The sequence below is a fragment of the Trachymyrmex cornetzi genome, unplaced genomic scaffold (assembly GCF_001594075.2).
Source record: "Trachymyrmex cornetzi isolate Tcor2-1 unplaced genomic scaffold, Tcor1.1 scaffold45, whole genome shotgun sequence".
Taxonomy (NCBI): domain Eukaryota; kingdom Metazoa; phylum Arthropoda; class Insecta; order Hymenoptera; family Formicidae; genus Trachymyrmex; species Trachymyrmex cornetzi.
In genome coordinates this window covers 299,939-323,328 of record NW_017299289.1, presented here as the reverse complement: position 1 = coordinate 323,328, position 23,390 = coordinate 299,939, and the positions used below count along the sequence as shown (strand labels likewise).

At 35.7% G+C, this 23,390-nt stretch overlaps 2 protein-coding genes across 7 annotated transcripts; one reads left to right on the top strand and one right to left on the bottom strand.

Moving 5' to 3' along the window:
- The first annotated feature begins 529 nt into the window (after window positions 1-529).
- LOC108764744 (A-kinase anchor protein 9) lies at window positions 530-16,299 on the top strand. Of its 6 annotated transcripts, none has more exons than XM_018513103.1 (19): window positions 530-796; window positions 1,166-1,285; window positions 1,373-1,630; window positions 1,907-2,077; window positions 2,156-2,491; window positions 2,670-4,388; window positions 4,502-4,999; window positions 5,343-5,477; window positions 5,677-5,954; window positions 6,171-6,847; window positions 7,112-7,239; window positions 8,098-8,154; window positions 9,248-9,415; window positions 10,282-10,344; window positions 10,901-11,215; window positions 11,292-14,146; window positions 14,328-15,063; window positions 15,276-15,649; window positions 16,027-16,299. In XM_018513103.1, exons 1-19 carry the CDS (start codon window positions 734-736, stop codon window positions 16,136-16,138), a joined length of 9,063 nt encoding a protein of 3,020 aa, XP_018368605.1. In that variant the 5' UTR covers window positions 530-733; the 3' UTR covers window positions 16,139-16,299. The 6 variants fall into 6 exon arrangements, with proteins under 6 accessions (XP_018368605.1, XP_018368604.1, XP_018368609.1 ...); XM_018513102.1 differs by having other exon boundaries at window positions 10,279-10,344; XM_018513107.1 differs by lacking the exon at window positions 5,343-5,477 and having other exon boundaries at window positions 10,279-10,344.
- A 1,358-nt stretch (window positions 16,300-17,657) lies between these two features.
- Window positions 17,658-23,019, bottom strand: LOC108764714 (2-phosphoxylose phosphatase 1). The gene is made up of 4 exons (XM_018513057.1): window positions 22,588-23,019; window positions 21,121-21,288; window positions 20,144-20,709; window positions 17,658-19,147 (listed from the first exon to the last, which is right to left on the bottom strand). Exons 1-4 carry the CDS (start codon window positions 22,676-22,678, stop codon window positions 18,422-18,424), a joined length of 1,551 nt encoding a protein of 516 aa, XP_018368559.1. The 5' UTR covers window positions 22,679-23,019; the 3' UTR covers window positions 17,658-18,421.
- Window positions 23,020-23,390: the final 371 nt, after the last annotated feature.

Here is a 23,390-nt window from a genome sequence, read left to right as displayed (position 1 = left end):
TATATATATTAAATTTGGTTTCTTTTTCGAATTGATTTTAAATCTGTATTTTTCCCGCATCACATTTAATTACTCCTACAGCTTTGTATCTGGTATTATTACATAATTTAGCAAAACAAGAACGAACCATTTTTTATTTAGCAGTACTTCTGGATCACTTCAATTATTTATTCGAAGTTATTCGTACCGATTCTTACTTAAAATGCAGCTAGTTAGTTCTTGATTTGGCCAACTTCCGGACCTGATGGCTCTGAGATCTTGGATACACGGTCTCTTTCTATCTTATGGAAAAGGTAGGAAAAGTGGGGGTAACTAGCAGTCCAGAGGTATACAGTCAAAGGGCTATGCAAGTTGTGTGGAATGGCCCTAATCCAACATACGAGACAGCAGCCGAATGAGCTGAATCTAGCATATCCTGTCGATCTTTAGAAGTTGGTATGACTGACGCGCGACCGTTTTAGACAGAACAACTGACCAACCGTTTTTCCAACCGCTTTCGTTGAGCGTTTTATCAATTTCGATTACTCTTCGGAGGTTTATTCTTTTATTGTTTGATCTGGCGAAGCAAGTGATACCGTGGCACGAGCAAAGACCTTATGACAGCTGGCAACCAAGATCGGCCATTGCGGAGGTGTCAAATATGAAATGTAGCGGATGACAAGCTGTGAACTTGTAGCTGACAAATATTTAGTTTTGCACCCTTCATGCACGTCGACCCGCAGATTTCGTCAGGATGAGCGCGACGCAGGATGAGGACGAGCGTAGAAAACGCTCGCTGGAGGCCGGCAGAGAAATGGCAAGTGTTCCTTCTGTTCATTATCCGTACCACCTCTAGTGTACCTACCCTTACTACTTGCTTAACAATTGGAACAGAGCCTTATTTGTTTATATTATTATTTTTGCATTCCACACATTGCTAGTCTGTTTTTATCACTTTAATTTCGGGGAGACATTTGATGCTTTCGAGCAAGAGATATGGAGTGATACAGTGATTATATCATTTTTGTTTAATATTAGCATGACAAAGATGTAATAATTCACTGTTTTATACTGTGTCTCTTGCTAGAAAGTATCCATTATAGAGAATTCTCTTTTACATTAGGAATGTTTTGTCTTTGGTTACTAACAATGATCAGTTGCCTAAGATGTATCTTGATTGTTATAGTTGGAAAAGTATAAAGTAAAACGATCGAGCAAAGACAAGAGCAAAAACATGGAATATGTGGAACAATCTGATGATGAGTCGTTGCATAATGAGAAGTCCATGTTGCAAAAAGAATCTGGCGTAAGAAAAAAAATAACTCGCATGTCTGAATGTTTATTTGATTTACAGCGTTTCTACATAAATTGCTTCATGTTTGTTCTTTATTAGATAACTGAAGCCATATCCTCACGGGATATAACACACAGCAGTGTTAGTATAAGCGAGGGAGAGGCAGATGCTGATTTGGAAGGACTGGCAGGACGAGTCGCAGAATTGGAAGAATTATTGCAGGGAAAAGAAGCTATAGTTGGGGCCTTAAATGCAGAGATTGATCATTTACGAGCAGAGACATCGTCTCCAAACTCTTCGCAGAGCCAGGGCAGTAGTATACATGGGAGGGATATTATATCTTTATATCACATAAAAGTATGTTGTATCTGTTCATAAACAATTTTTTATGTTAAGTCATAGAATGTACACTTACCACTTATTTTATATACTTTTGATATTTTAAAATATATTAAACTCTCACCTTTTAATTTTGATAATAAGTAGTTACAACAGTAGTTAGTCTAGATAGCATATAATTTTATTGTTAAATAAATTTTTTAAATATTTTATTTAACTCACATTTTATTTTTATTTGTAAATATTGTTATAAGATAATTGACATTAAATAATGTTGTGTTTTTCATAAAATAGTTGCAAGAATTTGAAAAGGCAGTAAATCAACGTGACACTCTGATAGAACATTTAACATTATCTTTGGAACAAGCATTATCTGCAAGAGACACTGTAACAGCACAACTTAATGCTTTGAACTCCATTCAGTTGAACAATCCTATGATAGACAACGTGAACTTGCAACAAAAAGTAAATGACACGCTTCTTACATTTTATAGTTATTAATAACCTTGCTATAAATGTCCAACATTTGCTCGAATGTTTTAGATTAAGGCATTGGAATTAACAATGAACGATCAGGAAGGGATAATTCGTCGATTAAACGCGCATTTGACGGATATTCGTAAACACGTACAGACATTGGAGATGGAGAGAGAAACACAAAATGCAGAAATCAATGATTACAAAGTACAGATAAATAATCTGAATGAACAAATTCGTCTTAGCGCTGCAGAGAAGAATCTGAATATCGATGAGACGTTGGAGCAACAAAAACAGTATGAGGCACGAGTTGATAAAATCAAACAGGATATGCAGCATATCCTGAATAAATTTACCACAGTAACAAATGCTAACGCAATACGCCATCAGCAAGAATTAAAAGTAAGTATTTCATAAGGATTTTTTTTCTATAACTAATCTATAAATTTCTAGTTTATGAATATTTTTAGCGAATTTTAAAAATAATACATATATCTATACAGGTGGTGAAAAATATTTATGGCCAAATTGTTTATAGCAATTAAAAAACAGATTTGCTATATTAATTTTTTATTCGTAGGAATTAACTTCGAAATACGAGGCTGAAATGACGAATATAAAAGTCAAGCATGAAGAGTGCATGAAAGTATTGAAGGACGAAAACAAAATATTAGCCGATCGTTTAAACAAGGAATTACCGGATTTAGAGAGCAGACACGCCAAGGAACTGTCCGTTTTTCAAACGCAGTTATCTCACTACAAGAAAACTGTCGAGGCGTTAAAACTCGAATTGGTAAATCATGCAGAGTCGCAGAAGGTTGCTCAATCAGAAGTTCACCTGTACAAAGTGAAACTTGACGAAATAAAATTTGAAGCAGAAAACGAACGGCGTATGCAAAATCTGCATTTTCAGAAAGAGAAGGAGTTGTTGAATGAGCAGATCAAATTGCACAAAATTCAACTGGAGGAAATGACGTCGAAGCACATCGCTTCAATGAGTATCTTAGAATCTAAGGAGAGTATTGAGCGATCACTGGAGCAAGCTTTGTCGAATGCTGCTGCATTGAAACAGGAGAATGATACGCTGAAATTTAAGTTGGACGATCTATCGTGCAGATATTCCACAGCACAATCGATTATTGAAAACAGTCAAGTGCACGATAGGACTCTGAGTGGTAGACTATACATTGGAGATTTGGAGAAGTCCTTATCTCGATTGGATGCTACAAGTGTAAGCACAGTCAGTGAATTAGGAGAAACCATGTATAAGACTTTCGATGAGGAAGCTGTTCAGCATCAGCTGACAAAACGAAAGCTCGAGGAGAAGATGGAGATAGAACAGCTGTTAGTCGAAAAAGTTTCTGTTCTTGAGACAGATTTGGCCAAAGCGAACAACAAATTGGAAGAAACTGATATCGCAAAGAAAACATATGAGAAGCAACTAAAGGATATGAAAAATGCGTGTGACAAACTTCAACAGGAAGTTATTTCATTGAGAGAATTCAGTCATGCAACATCTAGTGATGCTTCCATTCAGAATTCTTCGAAGAGTGTTCTGGTGAATATCGAGAGCGATTCAGCTTGGCGAATAGAAAAGCAACAACGGGAAATAGAGAGCCTAAAGCTACTGACAGAGGAGAAAGAGACAGAAAATGCGAGATATAGGAAAGATTTGACTGAAATGACGGAAAAAACAAAGCAGATGGAAATGCAGTGCCAGCAATTAACGAATGGCTTGACTTATGCATGGGCACAGTGTGCCGAATTTGAAGAAAGATTGAATCAGACTTTGGGGTTGAGCGATAGCAGTAAAATGAATACCTCCTTGAACAGCACGATTTCATCCAAGCACTTGAAAGAAAATCAGAACTTGGATGATAGTATATTAAATCAAAGTACAGCAAGCCAGAAGAAAGTTTTGGAATTGAATATTGCCGACACATTAATAGGTACAAAAAACAATTATATGAAGAACAACGAAAACTTATATGAAGAATTACAACAAATTCTAGAGAACAAGCCGAATTTGGACGAAGTTAAATTAAAATTATCTCGTTATTACGCATTGTGCGAGAAAATAGTAATCGCTAAGGCGCAATCTTCCAGGGAGAATGTTACTTTGTCACAGAATAGCGAAAACTCGCTGCAAAAATCTTTGGAAAATTTGTGGACGGAAAAGGAAAAGCTAAGCCAGGAAATCGAGGAGATGATGAATCGACGTAAAGCAGAATTGGAATCTGTTAAAACGGATTCTGCCAAAGAAATCAGCAGACTGCGTTTATTGCTGCAGAATTTCAAGGCAAGTCGTTTTTATTTTCATTTGATCTAGAACAATATTTGTGTCTGTATTCTTTACTGCGTTGAGCAGATCTATGTTATATATGTTTTAAATTATATTTTCTATCCCTTAAGGATGGTAATGCAAGCCTAAACGATCTGAGGACCGAACTTGAAGCACGCCATACCAAAGAGATGGAAGAACTAAGGACATACTTCGAGCAAAAATGCTTGCAAATGGAAAAACAGTATTCTGAGGAAGTCTTTAGTCAACAATCGAAACGGATTTCCGACAACGATAGCGAAACTGAGGAGCTGACAGACGATCTGTATTTTGGTGGTGCTGGAGATTGTTTGAACGTGTCGAACTCCCGAGCAGCAACACCTAGTACCATCGAGGAATCTCTGAGAAGCAAGATTCTGGATGTTGAAAACCAAGCACGTCTTGAGACGGAATATGAGGATAGCATCCAAGTATTACAAAAGGAATTAGAACTGAAAGTGAATGAAATTCAAAATGTCAAGGCTAATTATGAGAAAACGCTCGAACAACAGAAAAAATTGTATGAGTGTCAAATTCGCGATATCGAGGCAAAGTTGGAGCATGCATTGATTGTACCCACTGTGCACCAGGTGAGGAAAAATTGTTCATTTATAGTGACTTTATTACACTGATATGTCAACAACAGCAATTCTTATCTTTAATGTGTGCTGAAGATTTATGTATGAAGTTGTAAACGCATGGTGTGATCAGAATGCATTATTACTACTACATTTCTCATCTTAATGCTGTCTTCATGATCTTTTGTGATCAGTAATATTTGTGATCTCAAACATTTATTGTAATTAATACATTTTTCGTTATTGTGCAACAACAATAAAACAGATTAATTGTGCTCCGTTCCGATAACTTATATTAAAATGTAAATTTATTTGTGACTAACGTATTGCCGTGTGACTTCCTGTTTGCATGTAGTATTGTCAGACAGAATGGGAAGTATTGGAAAATGGTGAATTGTCGAGTCTGCGTGATGCATATAATAATCAACTAGAAGAGCAGATTGCACTAGCTAGACAGGATATTGTCAACGCTCTTCAAGAACAATTTCAGGTAGATGTGGATTATGTGTAAAAACTGGGTTCAGAATGAAATAACAGCATAGATTAAATCTAATTAAATTATTTCGGTTATTTTCTAAAATATGATAATTTTTGAATGTTACTGTAAAAATTGTGGCTAATGTATTTGTGGCTTATTAGGCATTATTATATAGAAGATGCTTATTGTAAAATCTGTTAAAATTGTGTAGGTACTATTATCGGTGGAAACAGACAAAGAAGATAATTGGCCGGTAGAGTTATTAGAACTGAGAGATAAATTCACATCCAACGCTAAACAAGAAATGCAGGAGTTGAAAAAAATACATGCCACTGAATTAGTTCGTCTGAAGGATGAACACAGTTGCATTGTAACACGAATGCTTGAACAACATCAAAAGGAAATTACTAGTCTTAAAACGAATACTATTACTGGTGACAAGCAAGAAATTAGTTGTGTTGGAGCTTTAGAAAATATCATAGAAGAAAGGTAATTGATAACTATTGAAATATTATTTTATGATTTAGCAGATAAACAATTTAATCGTTAAAAAAATGTTTAAAACTGAAATATTTCATATTTAAATTAATTTAACACATACATTGAAAAGACATTTAGAGTTTTATTATATAATAATGATTACTCATATAATATGTATTAACTATGTAATCATTGCTTGAGTATGTTATATCTCGTTTTTATTAGGGACAATCTGTGGAAGGCATGTGTAACTCTTAAGAATCTAATTGGAGAATTAGTTAACTATTTCTCTGTTTGTGAAGAAGAAGTTAATAATACTCTGATCAATGAAGTTTTAAAAAGACAGTTATCAGAATCCGCTTTTATCGATGATGAGAATTTAAATAAGAGTAACAACACCGTTTTATCTGAAATATCGCATAAGGATCCATCAAACCAACGGATCAAGAGGGTCCATTTTGCTCCGCAATCCACAAAAATAGCTTCCATCGTTAACAGCGACAACAAAATGTTGCAAAGTTTAGTTGATGAAGACACAGACGAAATATTAAAAAAAGAGCTGAAAGCTTGTTTGAGACGCTTGAAGTCTGATAGCACACAAGTCCTCAATTTGTCAATGTCTGAGAGCGAGAATAAGATTGCATTGTCGTCAAATGATGATCTCTTAGCAAGCAAAATTAATGAAATTAATGAAGCGCTCTCCTTCAAACTGAATCATGCTGAGGCTTTGATCATAAATTATCAAGAAGAAGTAGAACAATTAAAAGTACATATTTTGGAACTTCAGCGAAAGTTGATTAGCGCGGAAAGCAAAAAAGAAATTATCACGGAAGGATATGGTGAAAGCGATCTTTCTAGGGGTGATATTGTGTTGCAAGATTTTTCTCAAGTGCAAGAAAAAGGTAAATTTTTATCTCATTTTTATGTAATTTTTATGTAATTTAAATGAATATATATATATATATATATATATATATATACACACATATATTAAAAACGAATAATTATTCATATTTACACTTTTTAAATTTTAAATTGATCATATTATTTTAAATTAAAAATTTGAACTTGAATGTATAAATTGCATTAGTTATTCTGTGTCCCAAATATATTTTATTTATATTTTTCCTATATGATTGACTTTTTTTTTTTAATTGAAATTACAGCTAGACATGTATTATCTAATGGTGGTGGTGACATATCTTATTTACTGCAATTAATAGAAGAGCTATGCAGGCAAAATGATAAACTAATAGATGACGCTAGGAAAGAGAGGGAAGATTTACAACAACAGGTAAAATCGTTCATTTATTATTTTCATTGAAAGTGCATTGTTGCATGATTTCTAATTATTCGATCTTGGTATGACAGTACGGTGATGAACATTGCGGTGTATTGAAAACTTGTTTTGTAATTTATTAAGTCCACACACTTCTGTATGTCTATGAGCTTCGTGTTTACAATATTTATATGTATTTTACCGTGTATCAACAGTTAACACGATCATTTTTATTTGTTATAGCACATTATTTTACACAATGTAATTGTAGTACAGTTTGTTAATATTATTCGTATATGTCTATTATTTTGATATTTTAATATTTCTTTTGATAAGTAGTATCAAAATTAGAAAGAATTATTATGTTGTATTATATACACTATGTATAGAGTATTTTAAGAAAGCGAAATATTTAGATTCTTTTATCTCCAAAAATCTTTGCATACTTTATCTGTGAAATCATAGACTTTTAAATATATATATGTGCTATTTTAAACTTTAATTTTTATTGAAATTTTTGTTTTCTTCATCCTTATAATTCCATGATTCTTAAATACGAAAATTCTTAGTTTTATTGAGCTTTATTAATTAGATTTTGAACTTTCTAGCGATTTAAAGATATATTCACTTAATTCAATATTCTTTTCTTTATACATCCCGTATGAAATAATAATCAGTATTGCTCAGTAATTTATAAAGCAGCCAGAAATTAGAACATTGTGCACGTATGGCAATTTAAAATCTATTAAAAAATACTATTCATTAGTAAAACAATTATTTAATTAATCAATAAGAGGCATCTTCCAAATCAAAAGTGCAGAGCTCTGTGATGCAGATTTTAAAAGATTGATTGGCGTTCTATTGTCTTGCCAGCAGGTACCTTTAGAACCTACTCCTACCCCATACATTCACAGGGTTTGCTGCAAAAAGGTAAATTATAGAATTACTAATATTATTATAAATGCTGTCCGTAAGTTACTTGTAGATCAAAACTAAATTAATATTTATAACATTTCGTTGCAATTAAGAAATATAATACAAGCTTTCATTGAAATTTATCTCATTTCTAATACCTGTCTATAGTAATAATTGCACATATAGTTACTAAAAAGTATATACAACTATTACTATATTTGTTAATATATATTGCATGTTGTTACAACATATAATAATTGCTTTGCATGCTATATTGTAGATGTCTTAATGTGTCACTGTATCTGAATATGTCTTCCATTATAGATTTTCCTTATTATGTTACTTATTTTATTGTAATCAAAATTTATTGAAGCATAATTTTTATATATCCTCTAATTTTGTAGTCATATATTTGACAATTAAATTAGTATTCAAATATATTTGGCTTTTATATAAAATTGTTTTAAAAAATAGCAATTTCCTATTTTTTATATTTTTAATGTCTTAATTTTTTTGATATCAAATAATTTTTTACATTAAATAATTATATTTATATTTTAATATTGGAATAATCATTTTTTTCTTCGTTTTATTTTCAATATCTTTGCCAAGATTATTCGATATTACTAACATAGTTTTATAGTTTAGCTTATTTTCCTTTATACTATTTTAATTTACTATGAATGGGGGATAGAGGAGACATGGAATTAACTAAATGGTTAAAAGTATTATTAAGATATTCATCCAGAGAAAGATTTCTTTGATTTAAAAATCATTTTTTTTAATCAAATAAATTTTCTTATTTGTTTCAAAAAAATGATCTTTCTATCTCTATCTCTTTTGAAATATTTGAAGCATTGATTTAATTAATTTCCTAAATCTATTAATACAATTTTTTTATATATAAATCTTAATTCTGAACAATTTTAAAAGAATGATTATCATCTTTTTTTCTTACATATAGATATATAACTGATTATTGTTACATGAAAATGGCTTAAATAATGCAGCAAATAAACTATTCTACTTTAATAACTTTTATCACATGCGCGTGTTGCGCGTGGGACACGATAATTACCTCTAACTAGAACTATACACGTTTGTTTAGATTGAGGCAGCGGACAAGCAGTTACGAGCAACCCGTCGGTTTCTGGATGAGCAAGCGAGCGAGCGCGAAATGGAACGAGATGAAGCTGCGAAGCAAATTCGCTTTTTGCAAGAACAGCTCAAGGAACGCGAGCGCGACAAAGAAAGAGATATGCGTATTACTTCCGAGGTAAAAATTTTCATTGTGCTTACTTTATTTTTTTTAAACGTGACGAAAATATTTTTTGTTGAGTATAAACACGATATGCTTTTTATAATCACTCGCTGTGGTTAGCTTTAGGGTTTATTGTTCCTCAATTAATCCTTAATTAATGCCAATTGATAGATAATATTTATATATACTGAATATTGAAAAATATTGTCTTTAATATCAAAACTTTTTTGCAGTATAAACGCATAATTATTCTCAGAATAATAAAAAAAACGACATTGTTTTGATTCTTAAAATTAAAAATGTTAATAGAGTATGAATCCAAAGGAAATACCATGCAATAATTTAACTTAAGGTTAACTAAGGATTAATTAATTTAATACCGACTTTCTTAATTCGCTGTAAAGTAATTACTGCACTAACCAGGAAATTTCAACTGGTATAACGACTGCCATTTCTAAGATTTAACTAGGTTTCTGTGGTTTTTTTATTTAATATATAAACTTAACATAAACCTAAAACTGCTGGAAAAAGATTGCATATTAATTTTTGAAAAATGGATCGCATAATTTATCTAATATTAGAATATATTAGAAAATAGATAAAATTTTATAATGTTATAAATATGAATTCTATATTCCTAAATTCTATAGTCCTAAAATACGTATTTTGTAAAACATGCACTTTGACCAGCAAGTTTCTTAATCTAAAGATAATTGTTTTGAAAATAGTATAATATAGAACGTAAGTTTAACTACCAATTGAAAGGGCTATCGGAAATTAATTGTATCGCCAGCAATTAGTATCACGCATCACGACTAATTGTATTAACACAAGTTTTTTCTGCACTCTGGTTTTGGTTTTCTGTTTGTCGCACAAAGCAGTCTGAGCTATCATCTGAAAGAACAAACATCCCTGAGCTTCAAACAATTGACATCAATGCAGCTGTGAGTGTTGTATTTACTTTGATTTTTTAACTTTTTCTACGTCTTCATCATCATACAGTGGCTAAGAAAAGTACTCACATTTACCAAAATATTTGAGTAATGAGTTATGTAATATAACTCTAATTATAACTCTAATAATTAATAATTTACCTATTTATCTATATTTACAACGGTGCTACCAAAATGCATTTAAATATTTTACAAATTTTTTGAACAATCTTGAAGTAAAGTGTTTAAAATATCGTAATAAAAAAAAAGTTCAGACTACTTATAGATAGAATTATATATCATATTTATTTATCATCTTGAGTAATTTTTATTTTTTAGTAACAACATTATTTTTTATTATTAATTAGATAATTATATAATTATTTTTGTTTCTTACCCACTGTACATTAGCTTAAAATAAATATAAGTAGATATAATATATATATACATACCGTATCTCTCCCCATGCTTTACATGTTGGGTCATGCTTGACTGGAAATATAGGTGACATCCTGTAAAACCGATGCGTTGATCGCATATATATATGTATGTATGATTTACGATCTAGGTGGAGGCTCTCGAATCTCAGATGAGAGAGATGTCGTCATTAATGTCCGACACCGAGGCGAAGAAGTCGGAAAAGGAGAGTGAATTGAAGGCTGCAGTGGATAAAATATGGGTCTTGCGAGACATCATTGCTGATTTGGAGCAGCAATTGCAAGCTAAGATTGAAAGAGAAGAATCCTTGCAAATGCAAATTAATCAATTGGAAACCGTGATAACCGCGCAAACGAAGAATCAACAAGAACTAGTTCAAGAGCTGGATGCTATTAAATCTGGTAGTGAGAACAGGCATCTGAACGAGCAAATTAATCATTTGCAAGTAAGTAAAGTGAACAAATGCATAAACAATACATATGGAGGGAAAATGGTTACGAGAAAGCTCTTTATATTTTTAGGAGGAATTGAATAAACACAAGTTAAGTTCAGAACACTTCAACGTCAATTCATCTGTCTTGAAACAGATGAAAGCAGAATTGCATGAGATGCAAAATCAATTAGATAAGAGAATTCGAGAGATGGAATCTGCGCACATGTGTGGTTCCAATTTAAGTTTGAGCCAGCCGAGCGAAGATGTATCGATCAGGGAGCAAATAGATGCAACGAGATGTTTGACACCAGATGATCCGTCCTCGCCGCCGATGCTACCGCTGGATCAAGTACTCAAGCTGAAAGATAAAATGCTAAAGCATGCACGTGCGGAAGAAGTAGCATTCAAGAGGATCAAGGATCTGGAGATGCAGTTGACAACGATGAAAAATCAGAACGAGGAATTATTAACGGAACAAGAGATCTTACACCAGACTGCATCTGAGCAATTGTTCCAAATTGAAACAATGCGTGGTCGCCTGGAGCAGCACAAACAAAGCGCACCTTTCGCTCAGAAGCAAGCGACATCTCGTTTAGAGTTGCAATTGCACGAAGCTACCACGAAATATCATTCTCTGGAACAAACCATTACTGATAAAGAGATAGAATTGAAAGAGCTGAAAGCCCAACTTGAAAGGACTAATCAGATGTTGGCAGAGAAGGAAGCAGAAATGGAAAATTTTGTTCAATCGGAAAATGGCGCACTGCAAAAAATCGAGCGGCTAAAAGATCAATTAAAGCTCGTTCAAGAGGAAAAAAAAATGCTACAAATAAAACTTGGAACGCAGGAGCATACTCAGTTAGAATTGCCGCAGTTAATCGATACCATATTGGCTGATAAGAACGAGGAAATCGATCATTTAAAGGAGCAACTCTCTAAAAGGGAGAAACAATTGAATGTCTATTCATCACTCGCTTTGGACGATGTGCAGCTACGGGAACTAACAAAGCAAGCGGAGGCCAAGAACAGCGCGCGAACGTTGAGCGACATTCTCTCCATTCATTCGGAATGTGAAGAATTCCCTGAAGCTACTCGAGCGCCTAATATGACACTTACAACATCGCATAATATCTCTAGTTTCAAAGTTCTTACGTCCTCGTCAAAAAATACGTTACAGATGAACAGTCTCAACACTTTAGAAACACCTTTGCTCGATGTGGATAAGATAGACACGCAAGTACCACCATTAGATTTGCATTTCAATACACACAGTTATAGTAACGGGAATGTCGGTCACTCGGGAATGGAATTGCATCGTTCCGGAGAAGAGTCAAAATTATCATCTCCCAAAAACAACGATATCAGTGAGGACTCTCAGCGAGCTGAGGAATTACTCAATGAGAAGATGAAGGAAATCGAAAACTTATCAAATCAATTGCAAGTTCTGCAACAAGAACTAGATTCAAAATCTGATTTTTTGAACAAGTATGAAATGGAATTGGTCACCTTGCAGAAACAATATCAAAACTTGCAAGATGAGTTCAAGGAGACTGTCGAAAACTTGGTGCGGGATAAAAATTTCTATAGAGGACAATATGAGCTGGCTCAGGCGTCGGAAAGCAAAATAAAGAAAGATTTGGAGGAAGTAGAGAACATTTTGAAACTGAAGTCAGAGGAGCTCGAAGATCAAAATGATAGAATGCACGTGAATGAAAGGATCATTACAGAATTAAATATAGAGAATACGAAGTTGAAGAGAGAAATTGAAGATAGAGAGAAGGACCAGATGAAAAGGAACAACTCTTTGCAGGATATGACACAGGAATTGCAAAGATTCAAGGAACTTGTCCTGGATAAAGATATCGTATTGGAGACTCTTCAGACGCGCAATATTGAGATAGAGAACGAGAACAAGCAACTGTACGAATTTAAGACGAAGGTTCACGCGCGCGAGCGAGAAATCGCCGAGTTGCAGGACGAAATCCTACGATTGACAGATGGTTTGAATAATCGAGATCAGGTAATCCGTAAGTTGGAAGAGATGGCGAGACGAATGAGTGACATTCAGTCGGGAACTTCCTCGCCATCATCTTCTAGCAACAAAGACCAAGAGATCCATCATTTGCAGGAGTTCCTAAAGGAAAAAGACAAAGTAATCAGACAAATGAGCGATGATAGTAAGAGCCTGCATCGAGCACTGGAGACTATTCAAAACAAAATGAAGGAATCTGGTAATATTGTAGAATTGAGAAGAAAATTGAAGGAAGAACGCAGGCTGAACGAGGAATTGAGGGATATGGTGCAGAGCTTGCAAAAGGAATTGGAGCTGAAGGATGCTTCTGTGCGACGTTCGCAGGACGATAGTGATATCGAAGATATGGTCCAGCGAGAACTGAATCTTTCTGCACGATTGGATAAACAAATTATGCAGGTAATTAAGGACGACGAGGTTGTGGATGGAGTAGTAATGGAGAATTATCATCAAAGAAATAATGAAGTACGCAAGGACGAGTCATTGAAGAAACTAAAAGATGACTTAGAAGTCGAACGAGATATAATGAGACATCAGATCGCTGAGTACGAGGATCGTATTCTGCAACTGAAGACGGATTTGACGGAAGAGATGAGGAAGGTGGTCAAGCTGGATAAGGAACTTCTCTCAGAAAGAGACGTGGTGAAGTTCTTGAGGATGGAGATAGAGGAACATCGTCGGATGGCAGAAGTAGGACGAATACAGGACACTGAGTTGATCGAATTCCTGCAAACAAAGTTAAAAGCCTCTCTGGATAACGAGGAGAAGCTTCGTAATGATCTAGCGTCGATGAGACAACAGCAGATTAATTTGGATTCACAATTGACGTCGATGAGAAAATCGATAGAAATTGAAAACATCAGTAGAAGCTTGTCAAATTTTGCTGCAACCGCGCAAAATGAATCGGAGAGGTATGTATTAATTTTTAATTTAAATTAATTTTTAATTTATGTAGTACTTATATTTCTGCTCATGAACTTTTCACTGTAATGTTGATCTTTACCGATAAAATTTAATCATATTTTAGCAAAACAAGGTAACTACATGTTCTAAAAACTATTTTGTTTCCTAATCTTTTCTTCTGTATTTTAGAACGAGCGAAAATCTTGAAGAAAGTCGAAAGCACAATGCGCAACTAAAGGAGAATATAAAGAAACTAGAGAACGAGATGAGTAAGTACGAGAAGCGGTTAGAGATCGCAACGGAGGAACAAGAAAGACTAATCAGCAGCCTGGCATTAACCAATGGACTGAAAGAAATTCTAGAGGCAGATCTGCGGAGAACTGCAGAGGAGTTGAAAGCACGAGAAGAGCACTCTAATTATTTGCAAGAACAGATGAAGATGTTGACTGAAAACATGAAGCAAGGTCAACGAAATGCTGAACTAGATGAGATCAAAGAATTGCGCAGAGAGATCAATGACGCTCGAGAAATCAGAATAGAGCTGGAGGCCGATATAAATCGTGCGAGGCAGGAACTAAAAGAATCCTCAAATCGAGAGCTGAAGCTTACGCGTACAGTGGATTCCTTGAAAGAGCGAGAGACAGAACTCACTATGAGACTAGCAATTTCAAAAGAAAAAGAGAGAAAATTCAAGGATTTAATTGAAAATACCAAGGATGTCCCCACGAATTTTATGCAGAAAATTAAGGAATTAAGCGAGACAGTTGAGAAATACGCTATTGAGAACAGTAATCTCGAGGATAAAATCGGCAGGATGAGAACAGATAGAGAATTATCGATGCAACGTGTAAAGTTGCTCGAGGGGCAGCTGAAAAAACTGAAAAATACACATTCTTCGAGCCAGCAGACAATTCCTATCGAGAGGGTATATAACATTTCATTTAATTATTTAAATCTAATTAATCTGAAATTTAAGTGATTCAATTCTTGTATCTTAGAATTAAAAGTTGTGAATTTTTATATTTTTTTATAATAATTTGTGTGTCGAGATTTCATAATTAATAATTAACTATAATTAAATTTAACTACGATTAAGCTGCAAAGTAAATAGAACAATATGTGAATTTTGCATTCCAGTTACAAAACTTCTACGGCAAATATTTACGAGTGGAAAGTAGACGGAAAGCGTTGGCTTATCAGAAGAAGTACCTGTTATGCATTGTCGGTAGCTATCAGTATTGCGAGGAAAACACGTTATGCGTACTTGCGCAATTGACTCAAGATCAACGCTCTTACGCGCGATTGTCTCGCAACAGGAAGGTGCGTTTCAGGATCGCCGTGTTTGCTATAATCAGTATACATAGGATGAAGTGGTTGATTCAACGCTGGCGAACGGGGAAACGCGTGGGTGCTAATGCTATCATGGGTAGTGTCGATCAATTGATTGATTTGCCGCCTGTCCGGAAAACACCATCAAATCATTCTCCACCCGTGAGAGAAAGGGCGACAAAGTAAGTAAAACGATTATCAAGTAGCATTTTTATAAAATCGATGAAGGAAAGATTTGATGACACAAATGTTTAATAAGTATGTGAAGAGGATAAGCTTAAAGGTATTATCCAGTAAGAAAATATATATTTCTAATTTAGGAATATTGTCATTTGGTGGATTATTCAGTTTTTTATTGGAGAAAATATTATCTTGTTAATCAAATATGATTAATTGGCTCAATCAGTTAATTAACGAATATTATTAAGATTTTTCTATTTGTTAATACGATTGCATGCAGATTATTTCGATTGTTTGGCGAAATTTGAAATGAACTTTTTGTGTTTGACAACGTTATTATATATTAGATGCACAATATATATTGGATTATATATTTCAGTGGAGGTAGCAGTTTTATGCTCGGGCAGTATTACCAAGATGTAAGAAATTTCCAAGAGACATTTGGCGCAGTTATGGCAGAGTCTGGTACTAGTCATATTATCTCAGAATAACATTATATGTATATTTTTAGAATTTGTAGAAGTTTAGCTGTACAGTGTTAATTATGAATAATTGTTCAATCAAATAATTGTTCGTCAAGTAGTATATCATACAGTTCGCGTTTTTTAAAATGACTCCGCGTTTTTCGAATTCTTTTAGATTTTTGGAATAATGCTTGATACATGATTAATTTTGGATTCTTGAATATGTAAATTCAGATAAAAAAAATTATAGATCACAAATTAATGGTCAAGAGTTTAAATACCGGTTCTGTATCGAATTATGAAAATTTTGGAAACATTTCATTCTCTTATTCAGACGCTGCGCTTGATATATTAGCGTTTTTTAAAACAGATTTTTACAACAAAATCACTTAACTCTATCATTTATTATGTTTTTCATTTTTGATAAACGCGTTCTGTATTTTATGACTAAATTGCAATCGTCAAAGATCGATTTGCATGGGATTTCTATTTTCGTTCGGCTGTACGATTTGCATCGTCCTAATCCATTAAAACAATCAATGAAGAGAATGTAAATTTCGTCAGCTCGACCGGAAATAATTGAAACTGGGCATTTATATGGACTCTGTAATGGACTGCCGGTTTATATATATTTTTAACTCATTACCGTTTTGCGAAACTTTTGATTGATGCTATCTATCTCTTTTGATCGTGATGACGCAATTTTAAAGTGTCACCTGTGTATTGCAAGAAACATGAATAATGAGACGTTATTAATAAGCAAGAAGGATGTGTGCATGTAAAGTAGGTTTTAGCGTTGTAAGACACGAGAGGCTTTTATCGAACGTTAGCAAAGTAAAAGCAATTTCTGCGGAATCACATAATCGGCTTTAAGCCAGACTTTGCTTTTATTTACGACATACTATTATTGTGTAAGTTATCTAAGATATATTGTAGGTAGTATAAATATGTGAACCTGCGTGCCTTGTACGCCGTAAAACGCGTTTATTATTTATTTACTAATGGATTATAATAAGCTTTTTATATATCTCAAGTTGCATGTCGTTTTCCTGATGCCTGTAATAAAGAATCAATTTTTTTAATATATCAAACTCTTGTTAAATATAAAAACTGAAACAGGATAATGCTGTCATTCGAGATGAAGACACTTGTCAAAGATTCCATTTAAAGCACGATCTCATTTGTTATTTTCGTTTTATCATAATTATCTATTGTACGCTTATTAACAGTCGGGGAAGGAATATGGTTGTGTTTTTAGTATATATATATATATATTTCTAAAGCACTATATATATATTTACATATATACAATAGTGTATGATAAAATATATATAATAATCGACTAATCGGTTCTCATTAGCGCTATCGTTTCTCTAAATTTATCTAGATACGTTAGTTAAAAGTTTTATATATATATATATATATATATATATATATATATCTATGAAGATAAGGCTTGCTCTTTGCTAAAATGGCAACTTATATTCTCTTTTTTTTTTTAATTTTATTATAATTTTTAATAATCTTAAATTTCGTTAACTGTGCGTCGATATATAACGAGATGTAAAAAAAAATTTGAAACACAGCTTGTCCCGATTGTCAAATGAACAATCTTATATATCTGATTATTCGCAATAGAATCAAAATACTTTCTCAAGTGGGAAAATAGCTTTTACGCGATTAAAGCGATTTACGCCGCGCAAGAGAAATTTGTTAGGAAAATTGAAGGATTAGCTCTCCGCAGATGTATTTCGAACGTTGGTATTAATAATTACTTTCACATCGGCTTATCTATAATGCATAGAGTGCAAGTTGGAAACTTGTTCGAGATCCGCTTGATATATCTATCTGTCGTACGAGAAGTAGGTGAATTAAAAAGAATTGGTAAGAATTCATCCTTAGGAGAGAGAGAGAGAAGTCAAACTTCTCATCTCTATAATGAGGGACTGGCTTTATATGTTAAACGCTTCTCTGCTTTTCGCAGAATCTTAATCGCTTCTATCTATTTTTATTCCGGGACGAAGCCATTTGCCATTTTTAAGAGAATATCATGATACCCCTTATCTAAAGTTAGACTGTGTTAAAGCGATTTTTGTCTCGTCATGTTTACGAATATAGTGGTTAAACCATTATATTCAGGATAAAAAGAGATAAAAGAGAATCTTAAAAAGTGCTACAGTCTTGAAGTTCTAATTTCAAGGATAAAGTATTTACTATCACCGAAGATGAGTCTGTCTCTCGTTCCTTTTAACTCGCCTATTTTCCTACCGGATCGATCTTGTTTCACGAACTAGAGTATGCTCATTAATTCTAGCGAATTTTATGACTCGAACATGCGTCTTTAAAGTTCGTCGCGTTGAATGGCACGAAGTAATCGTCGTGCAGTTGCCTAACGATATTCTCTATCGGGCACAGCTTGACGCTCTTCTTGTTCATAAATTCTCCATCGTCGCTGACGTAGGTGTTCGTGTTCCTACAGAATGGGACCTTCGGTGTGAGGTCCCGGCCGTTGGCGACGATGCGGAAGTAGAAATCACTGGCGAGGCGATTGTCGTTCCGCGGGTTGATCTTGTAGACCTCGATGACGAGCCGCGAAGCGTAGTGGGTCGCTACGTCGGAGACTATGCCGAGGGCGGTGGCGAGGTATTCTAAAGTCTTGTCGTGGCCGGAATAGAGGACGATCTTGGGCCTAGCCTCAGAGATGATGCGCAGCAAGAAGGTGACGATGCCACGCAACATTCCATAGGCCTTCAGCAGCCCGTATTTGTTGCGGCTGCTACTCTTGGCGACCTGCTTCGACTCCCAATCCGTGTAAGCGAACAATCCGGTAACCTGATCGCTTTTCACGCACGTGCGTTGGCTGTCGAGGTCCGCGCACGGCAGCGAAGCGCCGTGACACACGTACGTTAACAGGGCATCCCTCAGCGTGTTCGGATCGCACGTCTGCGCTTGATCCGGAAGCTCGAAGACAGCGCTCGCCGTCTGCTTGATCAGCTCCCCGACGGCCGGATGGGATTTCAGATGGTTGGAGGTCTCCTGGGGAAAGTAAAAGTAACGTGTCTGCAGAGATCCGCATAATCCTCAACATTTTCGTGAATGCTCCCCCTGGAGCTCTCCGCGAATACTTTATTAAGATCCAACTGAATTATTCTTCTGATACCAATAACTAGTAGGCTTTGGAGATTTGGAAAAAGTTTTCGTCGATTTTAATTATACTCGTCAAAACTACATTCAGATGGAGCTTAAATGTAACTTTGAATCTTCTTTATAATTAATTTTTTAATTGAAAATTCTGAACTTTTCCACAAGAATTTAATAAGAAAAGTAATTATTGAAATGTTAAAACGAATTATGAGCTTTCTCTCGAAATTTTAGGAAAGATTCACATTCTCTTATGCATTAAACATGCGATACATCTCCATACTTGTCACGTGCCATACAGACAGCGAACGGAAGTTGCGAGGCAAGATTATTTTTATAGAAAGAATTATTATCGCGTGCAAATATTTTATTTAGATAACTCGCACTGAGAAATCAACGTTTGCCAGCCTAGAATGCCCTAGATAATTTTATTGGATTTCCTGAGAAAGCAGGGAGAAGAGCGATGTTGATGCAGATTATTTAACATGTTTCTGAGAAAACTGAAATGAGATCTTAGGTCATTAAAACTTCCTCGGGAAGACGGGAATAGCACAAATGTAAATTTATCGAATCTCTCCTGGAAAGGTGGAAAGGCGACAAGTCCATTTTACGTACCTACATCTTTAAAAAATGAAACGAAACTGCGCGAGAAAGCCGACGCGGGTTTTAATTACTTTGTACGAAAATTACTCGAATTTAAAAGACGATGTTTTATAATTGTATTCTTTAAACGAACATACCAATCGCATAAATTTGTAAATAATTGCAAAGATTGTTGTATCGCTCAAATTTCACAGGAAACGATCGTCCAACATGATTTATCTGCTAATATATGCAGGAAGTCTACGAAACGAACGGTTCCCAGATTTTCGATTCGTACATATACTTTACCTTCAAGTGCTGTTTCAGAAACTTCTCGGCGGCAGGACAGGCGCATTCATTGCTGCAGAACGCATAGCTCTGGCTCTCCTGTAGGCTGATCCTCGCCAGACTCTGGAAGCCGTCGTTCTCGAAGAGTGCGTACAGTAATGCGACCGCGCTCTGTACGGTCCTGCGATAGGAAGTGCTGTAAACGATAACATCCTTGCCGAAGGTGGTGCCATTGCCGAGATTGAGCCGGTGGTAGTACGCGTTCTTCAGCGCGATTCCGGTCTTCAACAGCTGCAGGATGCCGAGAGTGGTGAGCTGACCGATCCTGCAGTCGCGTGCGTTCGCCGGCAGCACGGGGAGGCCATGGAACGGACCCAGAAACTGGGCCCAGGCGGCCCGAGAGTAGCTCGACGCGTTCTGTACAAAGCTCACGTAGTTCTCGTAGATGGTCTCGAGCTCGGTTACAGTACCGAGTTCACCCCCGCAATTGATGCTGCTTATGTTCCGTATGTGCGTCAGTGGACCCCGGTCACCGTGACGGATGAAGATCAGGATGCCGCTCAGCGTCAAATTGCCATCGAGCTTCCCTGTTAGAAAGTAAGGAAATAAGGTGCGATATTTTACGCATATTTCATGTGCGCTATACACGCAATCTCGTATAATATAATAAGATAATTTTGAAACTCTTGTGCTCTATGCTCGTACACTTACGCAAGAAGAAAGTGATTTATACCGATTTCTAGTTCGAGTGAGATCAAACGGGATTATTAACTTTGTGCCATTTACTATTTACTGCGATTATGCATGAAGAGCTTTGACGATCGACTTCTTTGATATTTGAGTAACGTTTAATATGATTGATGAGGAATTATTGATTTATGATACGAAAGTGTTGGTCATCGTGACTGGAATATTCCATTTTCGGTTAATTTTATTCAAAGTATTATGTTATGTGTTATGTTTTATTTAAAAATATAAGAATAATTGGATGAAGGTACCTTCAGTGTCTGCAGCTATCTCGTGCGGCAAATTGCAGAAACGAAAGATCTTCTTCGTTTTCGCATCCGATTTTAAGTTCCTTGGGAATTCTCGTAGCGACAAATCATTGTTCGGGACTCTCGTTTGTATCGAGGTTTTATCATCTACGCCGATATATTTATACATACCTGCACAATAAAAGAGAAATTGTCTATAATCGATAGCTTTTAAATCGACGAATTCATATTATTTTATTTATATTATTATTACGATCTCTAATACACATTTTTATTTCATCTAAAAGTATATATGTATATTGAAAATTGAAATAATTAAACTTGAACCTGTAATCGACACCTTTCATCGACGATAAAATCTTATTTAAAATAATTTTATCATTACTCATGTTATCATCACGATTTATATCACCAGGAACTGGTTTAAAAAAGAACAACGTTCTCTTAGCATTTTTATTTTATAATAATTTCTTCCTGTGCATTTTGATATCAATATTATTAAACTTGGATCTGTAATTAGCAGCTTTTAAATCGACGGCAAAATCTTATTTCACGTAATTTTACTTATATTATTATTATTATTGTGATTTATATCGTTAGACGCCAGTTTTAAAAAGGACAACGTTTTTCCTGGCGTTTTTATTTTTATTTGAGTACAATATAATTTCTTTCCCTCTGGTGCATTTTGATTTAACCTTATAGTACATATTAATATTAAAATATAACGATGATAGACGAAACTGCATTAGGGAAAACCTAAACTCTGTGTTCTCGATTTATATTTCGGTAAAATAAAAATATAACGTCAACAGAAAAGTTCGAGTGGATTACTGAATAGATTACGATGAATTTGTTTTCTTTTCTGGTCGTCGGTTTAGCAACGTGTGTCAACGACTATGATTGACACTTCCCTCACTTTACGACGAAAAGAAAGTAAAGTAATCGTCACCTTGATAGCATCGGATATCATCCACTATTGAAAAACTAAAGTGTCTATTATTACAGTTCTATTATTAAAGCCGAAGTGATAACGCGGAGAAGCGTCCAAGTAGCTGCGCGACAGCTCACACTCACATATGCATATCCTATATTTAAAAATAAAACCGTAGGATCGAAAGATTTAAGCACCCCAGAGAGAATTCGACGAACGTAAAATCCAAGAAAGAAATGTAAGTACGGCGCCAAGAAATTTGCTCTCTTCCTGTTTTCGAAACGCGATCAATCTCGACGCGAGTTCGATATATTCTTTTTGCGATGTAAGATGCAACGCGTATAGTCTCGGTTTGTCGCGGATAGATATATCGTCGCAGACAGATATATACGAATCATCTCGCGCGTGTCTACCGCAGTGTCGAGATCTGGGAACAATGCGATTCGAAATTACGGCAATTTTTACGGCAAGGTCGATCTCTACATTTAGCAGGACCATTTCCGCACATTGGCGCGGGATAGCACGTTGTTTGCGTTTACCAGCGACCAGCAGGAAGATCCACACGCTCAGAATCACGTAGCAATAGAACGCCCTGTGCTGGTAGGAGAGCCGGACCATTTCCGCGAGCATCCCTCGGCGGTTTCCGGTCCCGAGGGACCGATTCGCAGGCCAGCGAGCGGTAACGGCGTTCCGACGTCACGACGACGACGACGACGATAACGTGGAGCGGCGCGAGGACGAGAACGCGACTTGATTTCCGTCCCGCACGAAGGGGCCGATCGAGGCTGCATCTTCAGACGCCCGTTGACCACACTTTCCGCATATTCGTCGATGGTCCTGCGACAAGAGATTGCGCCCGATCGGACAATCGGCGACGACGATAACGACGATGAGGACGACTCTCGGCGAAGAAGAATCGCCGACCTCCCTGCGGCGCGTATGCCCGAGATAGAACTGCCGGTCCTGACATGGCGATAACAGGGGTAGATTTGCGAGAGGGTGGTCGTTCCAGGCGCAGGCGCCACCCCGCCGCGATTGCCCTCCACTCTGAGGAGCCGACCAGAGTTCTCCACGACGGGCTGGTCGGTCTACAGGGTGGCTCACCCGCGACGTTTATCGACCTTCCCTTATCCGGCGCGGTTATCGAATGCGGGGTCCCACGGCCGCAGCCGGTCGGTTATACGCTCTCCGTCGAGAATGGGAGAGATTCGCTCGTCTTGTCGCGCGTCGCGTAATATTAAAAATAGATTCCTCGGATATATAATGATGAGCTTTCTCTAACAATTACCGTCCGACCTGAGAGACGCGAGAGATGTCAAGATGATTGACGGATTATTCTTCC